At 40.5% G+C, this 17,566-nt stretch overlaps 1 protein-coding gene across 6 annotated transcripts in view; it reads left to right on the forward strand.

The window, feature by feature from the left end:
- The first annotated feature begins 3,852 nt into the window (after positions 1 to 3,852).
- WAPL (WAPL cohesin release factor) overlaps positions 3,853 to 17,566 on the forward strand; it is a 120,057-nt gene continuing 106,343 nt past the window's right edge. For 3 of the 6 annotated variants that reach the window (XM_015566665.1, XM_015566667.1, XM_015566670.1), the window contains exon 1: positions 3,853 to 4,375. In XM_015566665.1, coding sequence (XP_015422151.1) covers positions 3,877 to 4,375 — 499 coding nt within the window. In that variant the 5' untranslated portion in view covers positions 3,853 to 3,876. The remainder of the gene's footprint in view (positions 4,376 to 17,566) is intronic. The other 3 variants (XM_015566666.1, XM_015566668.1, XM_015566669.1) reach the window with 2 other exon arrangements.

Here is a 17,566-nt window from a genome sequence, read left to right on the forward strand (position 1 = left end):
GCAGGGATACCCGAACTCTCTATTATTTGTCCCTTTTCTGAGTTCTTTCCGGGCGGCTGCTGATCTACTTCCCGCCCCAGCCGCGCCGAGTGTGCCGGCTCAGCCCGGAGTCCTAGCCCGCGCCCTCCGCCCGGCGCCTCCGAGGCCTGGGCGGCCCGGGATTCGGTGGCCCAGGCTTCCGGGGCGTCGGGAGCGACGTCCCTTCCTGGGCGGTGGGGGCGGGGAGCAGGAAAGTTGCGTGAGCTCCGGCCGGAGCGGGGCCGCCGCTCGCGCTGCCCCCTGCGCGCTGGCAGCCGCAGGTGAGGGTTTCTGGGGGGCTAGCTTTGCCCCTTCCGGCTTCATTGCCGAAGGGACTCCCCTAAAACCTCGGGGAGCCGAAAGACTCTGGATTTGGACGGGGGCAAGTGTGAGGACTTAGCGTACTTCCCTGAAAATTGACTTTGGCTAAGGAAGGAAAAGACCCAGCGGCCGAAAATACTTAGTTTTGAATCATCCCTTCTTTGGAAGTGGCGGCCTGAGCAATATACCTGTGTACTTGAAATAGTCTTAACAAAGTGTCAAGTATGTCCGCATTCTTATTTCTTAATGTATACACACTTCACACTGTAGGCTTACATAATGCCATCACAATAATCTGCCTAATGACTTTTTAAAAAATATTATTTTTATTGAATTCAAAGAGTAAGGGAGAGGGAGATAGAAACATTAATGATGAGAGAGAATCACTGATTGGCTGCCTCCTGCACAACCCCCCACCGGGAACGAGCCCACAACCCAGGCCTGTGCCCTCGACTGGAATCAACCTGGGACTCTTCAGTCTGCAGGCAGACACTCTATCCACTGAGCCAAACCGGCCAGGGCTATCTAGTGTCTTTTTAAAAAACAGACATGGAAAACTGTGAAGGAAATGAAAAGTAGGGGATATTATATAATGAACTCTCATGTACTCATCTCTCAGATTTAAGTTATTAACTCCACTGAAATTTTCTCATTTACATACTTTACCTTCCACACCTCTTGAAGTGAGAGAATCCTTGACATCATTTCTCCAGTATTTTAGTATTTCTTTGTAAAAGACAAATTCTTTTTAAAGATATAGCATGATTTTTCCTTAAAATAACTCCTTAACATTAAATATTTACCTTCAGACTTTCAGCTTGCAGCTGATTCCAGGACCATTTTTGCAGTGAGTTTTTCTGGTGTGAGTCTAAAGGAGCTCAAGTCTAGGTTTTTGGTTTGGCCTTCAGTCAACATTTTTAGGTCATTACTGTGTCAGTGTGTCCAGAACATTCCAGCTTTGTTGGGATCTGTGTGTAAATGTAGGTTTGTAGATCAAGGCTTTACATTCTTGGAGGAATGAAAATAAAGCAAAATCACTTCAGTTTGTTATTCTTGTAACTGCCAAATATACTTAATTTTGTTTAGGCAGTACTTAAAAAAGATAGTGTAAATCTCCAGTAGAAGGGAAAAAAGTTCTGTGATATGTTAAAAGGTTTTCAAACAGTTTATGGACTCAGTCATAACTCAGGTGTGTATGATGATTAAATTATTATTTTGTCAAATTAGAATTGGCCTCTAACCAAACACCAGAGGGGGAAATTCTCTACTGAATATAGAGAAAACTAAGTTTATAGTGATTAAGTTAATACAGAGAAAACATTTAAAGGATAGATCAAGTATATTTAAAAATATGTCAGAAAAGAAAAATCAAAACAAAAATATATGTTGGATATCATTCCAGTTGTAAGGATGAAGATTTTTTTCAAGCTCCTAGGCAATTGTTCATTTTTTGCTAGTTATATTTAAATATTTAAACTTAAGAATGTCAAAGAAACGGAAAAGGGTAGCGTTTAACGAGTACTTGTATGGTAACTTGTTTTTAACAATGTTTGACTCTTCTGATTTACTGTCCTGAAATTTTTTCCTAGATTTGTTATTAAAATGTAGATAATTCAGATGAAACCATTTATTTTTTATAAAGCGAATAGGAAAATAAAGCTACATGTTTCTGTTGCTTCGTTTAATAATCCAAGGAGCATTGTAATATGCTGGAGTTGACCAGCTCCAAAAAATGTAACTAAGCAATGATTACAGGCCTATAGGGTTAAGGATGAGAGAATAAGTATGGTTGCTTGTGCTTAGGGAGATGACCCACTAAATAATAAATATACGTGTGTGTGTGTGTGTGTGTGTGTGTATGTGTATATATGTGTATATAGATATAGATATATGGATATGGATATGGATATGGATATAGATATAATAGTTCCTCACCAGAGGATATTGTTTCCATTGATTTTTAGAGAAAGTGGAAGGGAGAGAAGAAGGAGGGGGGAGAGAGAAAAACATCCATGTCACATCGATTGACTGCCTTCTGCACTCACCCTGACTAGGGCTGGGAATGGAACCTGTAAGCCAGGTACTTGCCCTTGACTAGGAATTGAACCCTCGAGACCCTTCTGTATGGTACTCTAACCACTGAGTTACACTGGCCAGGGCTAATGAGTATTTTTCAAGTCACACTTCAAAATTACATTAGACCAAGAATTAGAATTTAAGGTTGGGTTAAAAACTGCATGTTTTAATATATGAGAAAATTGCACAATTTTCTCCCAATTTCCCCAATTTTCTCCCTCATGTTAATAAGTCTTCTGAAATTTCAAAGAACTAAATTTAGTCAGTTATTTAATGTTTCTGAAAAATGTAAATACATATATTTAATATATTTTTATTGATTGCAGAGGGGAAGGGAGAGGGGGAGAGAGAGAGAGAGAGAGAGAAAGAGAGAGAGAGAGAGAGAGAGAAACAGAAACAGATACAGATACATCAATGATGAGAGAGAATCGTGGATTGGCTGCTTCCTGCATGCCCCACACTAGGGATCAAGCCCACAAACCGGGCATGTGCCCTGACTGGGAACCATGATCTCCTGATTTATAGGTTGGTGCTCAACCCTTGAGCCACTGGACACTCAAGCACTGAGCTAGGCCAGCTGGGTGAAAAACATAAATATTTTGTGCTTAAGATTATATATTAGGGAAAATCACCCTTAAGATTACCTTTTAAAGGTAAAAGGGATGTTGTTAATAGATTCATTTGAAACAAAATAAAATTGATGTTCCACTAGAAGTTGGTTTTGTGTATGCTGTATTATAAGATGAATAATCTTACTTTGTAATCAGCATATGAATATAAAAATTTGACATGGGCCCTAGCCAGTTTGGCTCAGTGGATAGAGCGTCGGCCTGTGGACTGAAGGGTTCGATTCTGGTCTAGAGCATGTACCTCCATTGCAGGCTCCACCCCAGCCCTCGCCCTGGTCAGGGCACATGCAGAAGGCAACCAATCGATGTGTTTCTCTCACATCGATACTTTTCTCTGTCTTTCTCCCACTCTCTCTAAAAGCAATGGAAAAATATCCTTGGGAGAAGACTTAAAAAAAAAATTTGACATGGAAGTCAATAGAGTAAAAAATTTGCCTCTCTCTTTACATATTTAACAATTTTTAAAGATTTGTATCTTTTTTTAATGTTTTTTATTGATTTCAGAGAGGAAGGGAGAGACACAGAAACATCAACAATGAGAGAATCATTTATCAGCTGCCTCCTGCACACCCTCCACTGGGGACTGAGCCTACACAACCTGGGCATGTGCCCTTGACCAGAACCGAACTTGGGACCTTTCAGTTCACAGGCCGCTGCTGTATCCACAGAACCAAACCAGCTAGGGCAAGATTTGTATCTTGAATGTTGAAAAGCCACATGGGGAGAATCCCTGGGTTCTTAATTTTATTTTCAATGTTAATACTTAAGTGTTTGGTGATTATATATATTCTTTTTTATTTTTTCTCACAGAGAATATGAAACAGGTGTCAAAATGACATCCAGATTTGGGAAAACATACAGTAGGAAAGGCGGAAATGGCAATTCAAAATTCGATGAAGTCTTCTCCAACAAACGGACCACGCTTAGCACAAAATGGGGAGAGACCACGTTTATGGCTAAATTAGGGCAGAAGAGGCCCAATTTCAAATCAGATATCCAAGAAATTCCGAAGAAACCTAAGGTGGAAGAAGAAAATACTGGCGATCCTTTTGGATTTGATAGCGATGATGAATCTCTACCAGTTTCTTCAAAGAATTTAGCCCAGGGTAAGGGTTCCTCTCATTCAGAAACTAGTGAAGCTGCTCAGCTGGAAGATGTCACTTCTGTACTTGAAGCTAATAGCAAAATTAGTCATGTGGTGGATGAAGACAGTGTTGTATCTGATAAATGCTTACATTTGGAGGATTCTTTGCTTGAGAAAGAAAAGAGCACAAACCGAATCTTAGAAGACGATGCAAGCAAAAGTAGTTGTGCTAAATTAATGACTTTAGGTAAGTTTTGATTTTCTTTATGAGCTAAAGAGCTTTATGTAAACCATTTAGTTAAAGGATTTACATTTTTTGACTATACTTGGGTTTTCTTTCTACTTTTATGATTAATGGGGACTAAAATAATTTTGTAGAGGAGATTTAAAAACTTTAAAAAAACCAATTGGGGGTTGAAATTTTACTTAAACAACTTGGATAATGTTTCCAGACTTACTCATTTTGGGAACAGTCTTTCATAAATCCCTAACTCCAATTCCAATAAGAAACATCACTTGTGGTTTGTTCGTTTCAAATTACATCATTATACTCATGTCATCTTTTACATATATATATTTTTTGTTGATTTCAGAGAGGAAAGTAGAGGGAGAGAGAGATAGAAACATCAATAATGAGAAAGAATCATTGATTGGCTGCCTCCTGCACGCCCCACACTGGGGATTGAGCCTGCAACCTGGGTATGTGGCCTGACCAGGAATTGAACCATGACCTCCTGGTTCATAGGTCGATGCTCAACCACTGAGCCACACCAGCTGGGCAGAAACAATCTCTTTTTGTTGGGTTAGGATTATACAATATCTAATTTTTATTACTGTGGAGGATTTGGATGGTTACTGATAATGAAAATGAGATGAGCATTTACAATGAGGATTAGGTTTAGGAGTGTTAGGCTTTCTTTCTAAATTAGTTTACTAGTAGAAAGATTAAGGAGGTACTGAGTACAAGCATTGAATAATTAAACTTCATTGCAAATTGAGACTAGCTTGTAGTCTGGCACAGGTAGCAACTTCGATTAATAAATTTTAATCCACAAAATCAGATGTGTTTTTAAAATGTTAACTTGTAAATCTGGCATCTAGTGTTCATTCCTAAAACAATACAGTGGGGCCTTGACTTAGGAGTTTAATTCGTTCCATGACGGAGCTTGTAACTCAAATTACCTGTATGTCAAATCATAAAGTGAACGAGTGGGACACGTGATCCTGGGCTGATGTGGCGTTCACTGTGACGTTCACTGCGCCAACTAGCGGTGGAGTATCTGAAGCTGGCTCGTAACCCCAATTTTAGCTCGCAACTCAAAGCAGAATATCGGCCGAGAGACAGCTCGTATCTCAAAAACTCGTTAGTCAGGACACTCGTAAGTCAAGGCCCCACTGTATGTTTTATCAGTTGTGTACCCCTACTCCTTTTGTAAAGGAATTGAGACTTAAAGTAAATGATAAAAGTGCAGTTAACTAAAAGATTGAAGAGCTGCCTGGTAGGAGTAGCTCAGTTGGTTGAGTGTGTCATCCTGTGCACTGAAAGGCTGCTAGTTCGATTCCTGGTCAGGGCACATACCTGGGTTGCAGGTTAGATCCCTGGTCAGGGAAATAACCCCATCGATGTATGTTTGTTCGTTTCCTTCCTTCCTTCCTTCCTTCCTTCCTTCCTTCCTTCCTCCCTCCCTCCCTCCCTCCCTCCCTAAGCATGTCCTCTGGTGAGGATTAAAAAACAAAAGGCTGAAGAGCTAAGATTGGAGGTGGCAGGGGAGACAGCATGCACCTTATCAGCAATAGAACAAGGATGGCACTAGTTGAAAACCAACCTTAGTTCTTGACTTATTGGCAAAATTTAGTAATGTAATATGAAAGGTTATGTAGATCTCATATTTTGAAAAGTTAAAGATAAAATTTTCTTAGTATTCAGTTCTTGAGAAGAATTTGTTTTTTGAGGCTTTTAATATCGGGGGTGGGGGTCTCAAACAATATGATAAAAGTCTTTGCCTTGAATAGTTTTAGTAACAATGCTGAACCTTTTTCACTCTTTTTCTCACCCTTGGATTAGAGCAGTGGTCGCCCTCAAAATCATTGGTCTGGCCCTGCCAAGGAAAATGCAGGTGGGACTCGAAATTCAATAAATCTAGGAGCTTTTTCATAGCAACATATATTTAAGTGAATTATATTAAACGAAATGATGTTATAAATATTCAAATGGTTATTGGCAGAGAAAAGATTCTCCACCCCTATGTAGAGGCAGAATGGGAACTGAAAGTTAAATATTCAAAGGCAGCAACTGCATATGTAGCTTTGCTCGTGTTACATCTATATTATATATACGTCCAAACTGCCATGTGAAGTTGTTTGGTGGGGACTAGAAACAGTTATCTGTAAAAGTGAGATATTAGCTTCCTAGGTTCATGTAGTTGAATTGTAGTTTTGGTGTAGACACTGTGTGGCCTGACTGGGAATCCAAACTCCATTATAATGGGTTTGTGAAAAGCAAATGTATACTAAAGTACACATGAATAGATGTTCAAGAACATCTTGTCCATCTTCTTTCTTCCTTTTCAAGGCACCCTTATAGGGTATGATACTGTGAATATTTTTTTCCCCGCCCCCCCTCCTCTCCTTTGGCCCTCCAGAGCTGCAGCAACACTGACAACCCCTGTAGGATAAGAGGGGAACTGTGAGGGAGTGCTTTTAAGTCTCCTAAGTTGTTCTTATATAAAAGATTTATAAGTTCATATGTTTACAAGTTGGTTATAGTTCTGGGAATATTGTTACATGTTATGACCTTTTTTTCCTTTGCCTCTCCCCTGTAAAATTTGGATTCCCCATGTATCAATTTTTATTTTTTATTCCCCATGTATCTAAACTCTTTTCTTGTATTATGCCTCTCAGGTTGTCATTGCCTTTATTCTCATTCAGAAAGCCTTCTGATTTTATAGAAGTTTAGAAACTCAAACCTAAGGTTTTTTCTTTTTTGTTTTTTATTAGTCCACATCCGAGGATATTTTTTCCATTGATATTTAGAGAGAGTGAAAAGGAAGAGGGAGGGGAGAGAACATAGATGTGAGAAAGACATATCAATTGGTTGCCTCCCGCATGTACCCCCACCGGGACCGGATCTAATCTGCAAACCAGGTATGTACCCTTGACTGAGAGTCGAACCCAAGACCTGAGACCCTCCAGTATGCAAACCCACGCTCTACCACTGAGCCACGCCAGCCAGGGCCAAACCTAAGTTTTTGATAAAAGGAATCCATAAATCTAAAGTGGATCCTAACTTTTTTGAATTAGAGATCCTTTTGAGAATAAAATTTTGGATTTCAGATAAAAGTGTTTGTAAACCTACTTAGGTCTCAGGAATCTCTGAAATCCTTTGCAGGTCATGTTAAAGACATAAGCTTCAGGTGTTTTATTCAAGAATTTTTGAGAAATTTTATGATCAAGCATATTTAGAGTGTATAAGTTAAGTTCCATAGCATCCTTCCAGTAAAAGGTTTCTGTTCATTCAGATCATTTTTCACTAAATAATTAGGGGATACACTCCCAGACCTCCAGTGGATGCCTTAAATCATAGATAGTACTGAACCCTATATATTGTTTTTATCCTATACATGCATACCTACAGTAAAGGTTAATTTGTAAATTAGTCGCAGAGATTAACAACAACAATAATAAAATAGGACAATTATTACAATATACTGTAATAAAAGTTACGTGAATTGCTTTGGGGTCATTAAGTAAAGTAAGGTTTACTTGAAACAAGCACTGTGATACCATGACAGTCATCTGATAACTGAAAAGGCTACTAAGTGACTAATAGATGGGTAGCATATACAGTGTGGATATGCTGGACAGAGGGATAATTTATGTCTTGGAAGGTTGGAGCGGGATGGTGAGATACTTCATCACACTACTCAGAATGGTGCACAATATAAAACTTAATGAATTGTTTATTTGTGTAATTTTCCATTTAATAATTTCAGATTCTGGTGAACTATGGAATATTAAAACTGGAAAACGAAACTGCATATAAGGGTGGGGGGGACTGTTGTACATCATATCAGTGTAAAGAGCTTATCTAAGCTCAAACTTATATCATTTCTTTTTTTAAAAAATATATTTTATTGATTTTTTACAGAGAGGAAGGGAGAGAGATAGTTAGAAACATCGATGAGAGAGAGACATCGATCAGCTGCCTCCTGCACATCCCCCACTGGGGAAGTGCCCGCAACCCAGATACATGCCTTTGTCCGGAATCGAACCCGGGACCTTTCAGTCCGTAGGCCGACGCTCTATCCACTGAGCCAAACCGGCTTCGGCTATTATATCATTTCTCTTGACATTAGTGATCTCTTGCTCTTTAGGGGAGTTTGTGGTTAATTTTTAGGTGCTATTAAAATTCATTTTAAATATTTTATACTGGATAGTATATTAAAAATTGTGGCTTATTTGAAGAGGTAACTCAGAATGAGGTCATGGTAAAACATAATGGTTGCCATTTTCCTAATAGATGCTTGATGGGTAAGGGAACAAGAAGATGACAAACTGAATGAGAACTGCAAAAAACCATTCAGTTGGTAAAATGTCCTAATTCTTGATTTATAAAAACTAAACTAAAAATTTACCAGTGTATGGCAAATCTTGTTTCATCTATTTTACACGCTACTATTTCCACCTTTTATCCTCTACCCTGCATTATTTCAAGGCAGATTTAGGATTTTCTGTTTCATTTGCAAATACTTAGTTGCAGTTGCTGTTAAAACCAGTGAGTTCTCAAACAAGTGTGCCACTTAAAAATGACTGTTAACAGGACTTAAAGGTTTGCCCTTTTAAGAGATCTTGGAATATTCTTAAGTGTAGAATCCAGGGCTGTGTGCATTAAGGGTGAAAGAAAGCTTCTCTTGCCTTTTATATGAGGTTACTTCCATTTTCCACCTCTGCTTTTTCTGCTCTGGGTTTTTAATCTGGTATCTAGAATAAAGTATGCAAAGACTTATATTTCTGCTTGGCACACTTTACTTGCCAGCCAGCTGGGATTCAGTCTACACATCCTGCCAAATATTGAGATAACTACTGCATAGGCTTCTAATTTGAATGACTGGTTTTGTAGACAGTAAAATTTCTTCCATTTGCTTAAAGCTGTACTGAAAATATGTGTAAGTTAAAGGGATGTTACTGTCAGGAAGTTAACTTTGATTTAGAACTAAGGATGATTTTTAGAAAGGGTAATGATCTATTCTGAAAGCTTAAAGTTGGCCAGGAACTTGTGACTTAAGATAAGATTGTCATCTGCTCATTGGATAAAGTACGAGTGATTAATGACAATTATTAAAGAACTAGAGGCCTAGTGCACGAAATTCGTGCACAGGTAGTCTCTAAGCCTGACCGGCGATCAGGACCCATTGGGGCCATCCTTCCACTGGCTGCTGCTGCTGGCTGCCAGCCGGGGCCTTCCTTTGTTCTGCGCTGCTCACTGGTGGTCAGCGCATGTCACAGCGAGTGGTTGAGCTCCCAGTTGGTTGAACTCCCAAGGGGACAATTTGCATATTAGCCTTTTATTATATAGGATTCTGAAAGTATAGTATCAGCAAGAGTTACTTGCCTAAATTTAGATTTTGAATGTATTTGTTGAATAAACTATACTTAAGTCATAACTAAAATCAAGTTCTTTTAAGAGAAGTGCCTAAGTCTCAGCCATAAAATAAGAAAAAAGAAGTCTTACCCTTTCAACAGCATGGATAGACCTCCTAGAGCAGGGGTGGGCAAACTTTTTGACTCGAGGGCCACAGTGGGTTCTTAAACTGGATCGGAGGGCCGGAACAAAAGCATGGATGGAGTGTTTGTGTGAACTAATATAAATTCAAAGTAAACATCTTTACATTGAAGGTTACGGTCTTTTTTTTTTTTTTTTTTAGTTTTATTCATTTCAAACTGGCCGGATCCGGCCCGCGGGCCGTAGTTTGCCCATGGCTGTCCTAGAGGGTATTATGCTAAATGCAATACTTCAGTTAGAGAAAGACAAATGCCATATGATTTCACTTATCTGTAGAATATAGAACAAAATAAATGAACAAACAAAATTCAAATAGACTCATAGATACAGACTGACTAATGGTTGTCACAGGGGAGGGAGGTTGAGGGGCTGGGTGAAAGGTGAAGGCATTAAGAAGTACCAGTTGTCCCTAGCTGGCTTGGCTCAGTGGATAGAGCATAGGCCTGTGGACTGAAGGATCCTGGGTTTGATTCTGGTCAAGGGCCCATGCCTGAGTTGCGGGTTCAGTCCCCAGTAGGAGGCGTGCAAGAGGCAGCCAATCAGTGATTCTCTCTCATCATTGATGTTTCTCTCCCTTTCCCTTCCTTTCTGAGGTCAATAAAAAAATATATTTAAAAAAAAAGAAGTACCAGTTGGTAGTTACAAATAGTCAGAGGGATGTAAAATAGGGAATATAGTCAATATATGGTGCCAAGTGAGTATTGGAAATATTGGGGGGAGCACTGTGAAGTTTATGATTGTTTGACCACTGTGCCATATACCTGAAACTAATACAAAATGATATTGGGAATGTAAACTATTAATAAAAGAGTTTAAAAAGAAGTGGGTAAGATTCCTATTACTTATTAAGTTCCTATTTTGTGCTGAGCCCTTTATATATCAACTAGAGGCCCAATGCATGAAATTTGAGCATGGGTAGGATCCCTAGGCCTGGCCAGCAATCAGGGCCGATCTGTGGGACGACCTGCAGGGCGATTGGGGGCTCCCTGCTGGCACCCACCCTGGCTGGCCTGGTGCCGCCCGCTTGCCAGCCCTGCCTCCTTGACCCACCCTCTCACCCTCCCCCCTGCCACCGCCACTGGTTAACTCCCTCTGCAGGGTGACCAGCAGGGTGATCTGAGAGCCCCTGCTGGCACCCGCCTTGGCTGGCCTGGTGCCTGCGGGCTGGGGGAAGCTCCTGCGCTGAGCATCTGCCCTCTGGTGGTCAGTGTGCATCATAGCAACCAGTTCCACCGTTTGGTCGATTTGCATATTAGGCTTTTATTATATAGGATTGATCCTTAATCACAACTATGTAAGACAGGCTTTACTCCCATTAAAGTACAGTTCAGAGAGGCTAAATAACTTGGACTCTTTAAGTGCAAGATCTGAGAAACATGCAAAGTGCTGCTGTATTCTGATGTGAATAATCTTAATTTTATAATATTTAAAGCCTTATATTTCAACTAACAGACTGTCAGTATATGATCAGTTTTATCTTGATGTTGGAAATACCTTTATTTTGACAACAAATTATAGATTCTGTCTTGCCTCTAAGTTATTCCTAAAAATAAGAATGATGTTCAAACTACTTATAACTGACCTTATTTTTACAGGTAATAAGTATCTTTTCTAATTTTTTGTGCTGTATACAAACAAAAATTCAACAACATGTAAATTTTGAAGGAGGTGCTGTAATTTTAATTAAATTCATTTTGTTTTAAAGTAGAACTTTAATTTCTTGTAGAAGATTTTCGTACTAGGATCTGCTGATGTGGAACTCGTAAGAAATCTTGGTTGGAGATAATAAATTTGAGGTTAAGCATATAAATGTTACTTGAAAGTATAGGATTAGATCTAGTCATTAATGAGAATGTGAGAGGAAAAACAACTGAGCTGTGAAGAACTTGTAATAGTTAATGGATGGAGAGAAGAGGAAGAATAACTAGCAAGAAATTGAATAGGAGCAGCTAGAGCACTTGAAGGAAAATCAAGCAAGTGATATTTTATAGAGGCCAACAGACAGTTGTTTCATGGAGGATCAGCTGAATTGGAATGCTGTTGCAAAGTCAGTGAATACAGAGACTGCAAAGTAGGCATGGGAGTGTGGATACTGATTGAAGTTGTCTGCGCAGTGAGAGCACTGAGGAAATGGGGGTAACAAGTATATGCAGTTCGTAAAGATGCTTGGAGGGGAGAATAAAAGGGCAGCTGAAGTCCTGGTGAGCATAGCTCAATGGTTGGAGCATCGGCCCATGGACTGGACTGAATAGTCGAGGGTTTGATTCCTGCTCAAGGGCATGTGCCTGGGTTGCAGGTTTGATTCCCCTGCCCAATAGGCAAGTGCAGGAGGCAACCAATCGATGTTTCTCCCCTCTCTCCCCCTCCCTCCAACTCTCTAAAAAAAAAAAAAAAAAAAAAGGAAAATATCCTCTGGTGAGGATTAACAACAAAAGGGCAGCTAGAGATATATGAGGGGTTCTGGAAGATTTGATTGTATGAAAAACCCTTGAAGCACATGGTGGAAAGTGGTCTTGGGAGAAGGGATGCTGCATTTCCTGGACAGGAGGAAAGATGGGTGAAAATGTGAGCTTAGAGGATGGAAGAAAAGGTGGTATATGGACAGAAGCATTTTCTTTTTCTCCCATACAATGACAGAAGAAGTTATTTCGGAAAGGGAGAAAGTAGGGCAGGGGTAATGTGGGAGCTGGAGGGGAAAGGCAAAGAGTTCAAACATTGCAGAAAGTGGGAGAAGAAGCTGCCCACAGAGAGGACCTGTGGACATTATTGGGGTCTTAGTTGAAGTTTGCCAACTAAAAGTTCATGGTCACTCATCTACCTATTGTATGAGTGAATGTGTTCCCCTCTCCCTCCCACCCCCTCAGTAGGTCCTATTAGTTAGAACCTACACAGAATATAGAATATTGAGTAGGATAATTAGAATTATCCCAAATTGGCATTTTTATCTGACAAGATGTGGAATGAACAGATACAGAAGAAAGAGAATTTAGGATATTGCCCAGAAAGTGATTGAAGTGATGGACCGTGGGATTTAAAATGTTGAGTAACTGAACAAGCCTGGTGGATAAGAGGAAGGAGAGAAGAGGGGTCAGTATACTGAGAGTCTTGTTAAATAAAAACAAGAGTGGGATTACTGGAACAGTCAAGTTGGGTAGTAGGTAGGTTGAATTTAAAAGTGGGTTCTTTGATTTAATACTTAAGAAGTGAAGCCTTTTAGGACAGAAGGCCCTGATGAAATTGTGAGAACTGGTGGCTGAGATGGGATATAGAAGACTGTTGATAGGAAGTTAAAGAACTGGGAGGTTAGGGGAGTTTGGATTTGGTGGAATTCAGGATGATAGCAAAACTGGCATGAAGAGGTAGATTATAAATCTTGTGTAAAATTCTCAAATGAATTAGAGGTTGTTAGATGACACGTATGGGGAAGATTGGAGGGTAGCTAGCTAGGTGGCACAAGACTCGAAAGAATTGGCTTTTATAAGGATAGTGGAGTTAATAGTTTTTTTTTTTTAATATTTTTTTTTATTGATTTTTTACAGAGAGAAAGGGAGAGAGATAGAGAGTTAGAAACATCGATGAGAGAGAGACATCGATCAGCTGCCTCCTGCACATCTCCCACTGGGGATGTGCCCGCAACCCAGGTACATGCCCTTGACCGGAATCGAACCTGGGACCTTTCAGTCCGCAGGCCGACGCTCTATCCACTGAGCCAAACCGGTTTCGGCGGAGTTAATAGTTTTATAAAGAGGCTCTGGAGAGGCAGCATATCAGTGACCCCAAAACCATCCCACTCTGAGATACTCAGTAGACATTTTTATTTGTTGTTGTTGTTAATCCTCACCCAAGGATATTTTTCCATTCATTTTTAGAGAGAGTGGAAGGGAGGGGGAGAGACAGAGAGAGAAACATCGATGTGAGAGAACTTATCTATTAATTGCTTCCCACACGCGCCCTGACGAGGGAAAGGGATCCAGCCTGCAGCTTGCAGCTAAGGTATGTGCCCTTGACCGATTTGTCAGTCAAGGTCCCACAGGAAACAGAAGTTATGCCCCAATTAATCTAATATTAGTAAGGTTTATTTATATACGGATTATTTACAAAGATGTGGGAAGAATGTTAGGGAAAGCTGAAGGGATGGTGCCCTGGCCAGGTTAGCTACAGTGAAGCTATTACCCATTTTCACAGGGACAAAAGGATTATCTGAGCCATATAGGGGAAGCTACCTTCTGTTGAAGGGCTTCATAAGGAAGGCACTGGAGACTCCTTCCCTTATCCTGCTGGGCTCCTCATGGATTGAACCCAGTGGAAGCCTGAGAGTAAGGAAACTTTTTCTTTTTGTAAGAGAACATTTATTGGTTAAATTACAGAGGTAGGAAAAGTAACTTCTAAAAGAAATGGGCCTAGGAAACAAGATATAGAGGTAAGGGAAGGGCCCTTGGAGCTTGGGAGTGTGGCAGCTAATGGTAATGTGCTTGTTGGGTAGAGAGGGGGAAGGGAAAGGGAAAGGCACAGATGTGCTCCCAGGAGGGAAAGCATCAGAAAACTTTTTTTTTTCTTTTTAGTAATCCTCACCCGAAGATACTGTGTGTGTGTGTTTTGTTTGTTTGTTTTTTAAATTGATTTTAGAGAGAGAGAGAGAGAAACATTGATGTGAGAGAAACATTGATGAGTTGCCCTCCTGTACGCACCCTTACTGGGAATTGAACCCACAACCTAGGTATGTTCCCTTACCAGGAATCGAACCTGCAATCTTTTCATATATGGGATGACACTCCAACCAGCTGAGCCACCCAGCCAGGGCGGAGTAAGGAAACTTTAAAAAAATATGTGTTTTTGTTTTGTTTTGTTTTGTCTTTTTTTAAAATACATTTTTATTATTGATTTCAGAGAGGAAGGGAGAGTGAGAGTGAGACATAAACATCAGTGATGAGAGAGAATCATTGATTGCTTCCTGCACACTCACACTGGGGGATGGAGCCCGCAACCTGGGCATGTGTCCTGACCGGGAATCAAACCATGACTTCCTGGTTCATAGGTTGATGCTTAACCACTTAGTCACGCTGGTCAGGCACATCTTTGTCTTAAAAACTTACACACATCGCAGCAATGGGAGCATGATTGTGTGTGATACATATTTTGTGTATATATATATATGTATATATAGTATTGTGCCTTTACAAACACTTAAGGAAAGATATTTAAGATGTGCACTTACCTATATTTTTAGATTTATCTTGTTTTTTTTTTTTTTAGCAGCTTCGTGGTTTTTCATTTTATGGCTATACATTACTTTAGTCTCCTAGGGATATTTTGGCTGCTTTTAGTCCTTTCCTATTACATATAAATGCTACATTGATCATCTTTCTACTTATGTTTTTGAGCATCATGTCTCAGTGTAAGAGATATTTCTGGAAGTGGAATTGAAAGGGCATTCGTTTAAATTTTCAATTGATATTGCCAAGTTTTCCAACACCAGTGCAACTTTTTGTTTTGTTTTTTTTTGCATTCTCCTCCTATAAGACTGCACTTTGCCAACTGCAAGGTAGAAAAATGTTTATTTGGGGGGGTTTAATTTTTAAAAAATTTGAGGATATGTACATATTTATTTTTGTTTAACTTAAAATGTTTGTTTGTAGCTTCCCAGCCCTTTGTCCCAGTCACCCCTGGAGTGACCGTTTGTTATTTGTTTCAGCTTTTCTGATATATGCTGTGCACATATAAGCAATTACACTTGTGTGTGTGTGTTTAAATTCACAAAATGATAACATACTGTTTTACATCTTGCTCTTTCACTTAATGTATCTTAGGGATAATTCTAAAGTTTTTTTCTGACCTTTCCTCCTTTTTTACTTAAAAAATACTGCTACATGGTTTGTCAGTTTCTGTATGTGCCATAAATTCCTTAACCAGGTCCTTGTTGATGTCAGACTTTTGAGTTGCTTCTAATGTTTTATTTTTAAGTCGATTTATTTTTTCCAGAAAAACACCACTTTTGACTGTCAGCGAGTAACTTAGGTCTATTGTTCCTCATCTGCAGAATGGGACAGTTTCACATTTCCTTATCTCAAACCTTTGGGGCCAGACTTGTCTTGGAATTTAGGATTATTTTGGAATATAGACAGTGTATATATTTTATATTTACAATCAATCAGGGTCTTCAGTTGGCACTCAAAGACAGTGTTTCTTCATAAAAAAAAAAATACCACCCTGTCTGGCTTGGTGGATCAGATGGTTCAAGTGTCATCCCCAACACCAAAAGGTTATAGGTTCGATTCTTGGTCTGGGCACATAACCTAGGTTTCAGGTTCAATCCCAGGTCAGAACACGTATGGGAGGCAATCAATCGATGTTTCTCTCTTCCTTTCTCTCTAAAATCTTAGAATAAATACTATCAATAGCTTCACTTAGGTGAGGTCAGGTTTTGCTTTAGAATGTTTATGAAAAAACTTAGTTTTCAGAACTTTTTGGATGTTGGATAAAAGCTTATGCATTTTATAATAGTACCTTTCTCAGGTGGTGCTGAGATCAAATGAATTAATAGATGGAAAGTATTTAGAACAGTTGCACATGCTGGGGATTTAGTAAATATAAATATAGTCCAACTTTGTTTTACTTTGTTTTTTCCAGCAGCTTCATCCTCCTATATAATAAAGTGTTAATATGCAAATTAACCCTCACACCCTCACAAGATGGCTGCCTACAACCAGGCTGGTAGGGGGGTTAGTGAGGGATGACCAAATGACTGAGCAGGCAGGCTGTGTGGGGCAACCAGGCTGGTGGGGGGACTGTGAGGGCTGACCAGGCTGGCAGGGGGGGCAGTTGGGGGTGACTAGGCCAGCAGCGTTGGGGCAGTTAGGGTCGACCAAGCCAGGAGGTGGTCAGTTAGGGGCGACCAGGCAGGCAGGCAGGTGAGCGATTAGGAGCCAGCTGTCTAGGATTGTGAGAGGGATGTCCGACTGCCCAGGATTGGGCCTAAACTGGCAGTCTGACATCCCCCAAGGGGTCCCGGATTGGAGAGGGTACAGGCTGGACTGAGGGGTCCCCCCACCCCCTGTGCACCAGTTTCATGCACCAGGCCTCTAGTTTATTAATATAAAACTGCACTGACCACCAGGGGGCAGACGCTCAATGCAGGAGCTGCCCCCTGGTGGTCAGTGCACTCCTACAGGGGGAGCTCCACCCAGCCACAAGCCGATGCTGATAGCTGCGAGCGCAGCGGTGGTGGCGGGACTTTCCCACATCCGTGACAGTGCTAAAGATGTCCGACTGTCGCTTAGGAATCCTGGACTGTGAGATGGCACAGGTGGGGCTGAGGGACTCCCCCAAGTGCACAAATTTTTGTGCACTGGGCCTCTTGTATATATATCTAAGCTAATAAAAGACAAACCTGCAAATTGACCGTACCTTTGCTACACCTTAAGCCACACCCACCAGCCAATCAGAGTGACTATATGCAAATTAACCCAAATAAGATGGCGGCCGCCACAGAGCTGGTGCGAGCAGGAGGCTTGGGTGACCCCTGGTGATGGAGGAAGCCAAGCTTCCCACCTTCCCTGGCTGGCCCTGGGCTATGCTCAAGTCTACAAAGTTTCAATTATAGAAGATAAATACATCCTACATACCTGCTTCCAGCCCGCCCTGGCCTCCACTCCAGGA

This window comes from Myotis davidii, unplaced genomic scaffold (genome assembly GCF_000327345.1).
Source record: "Myotis davidii unplaced genomic scaffold, ASM32734v1 scaffold642, whole genome shotgun sequence".
Taxonomy (NCBI): Eukaryota; Metazoa; Chordata; class Mammalia; order Chiroptera; family Vespertilionidae; genus Myotis; species Myotis davidii.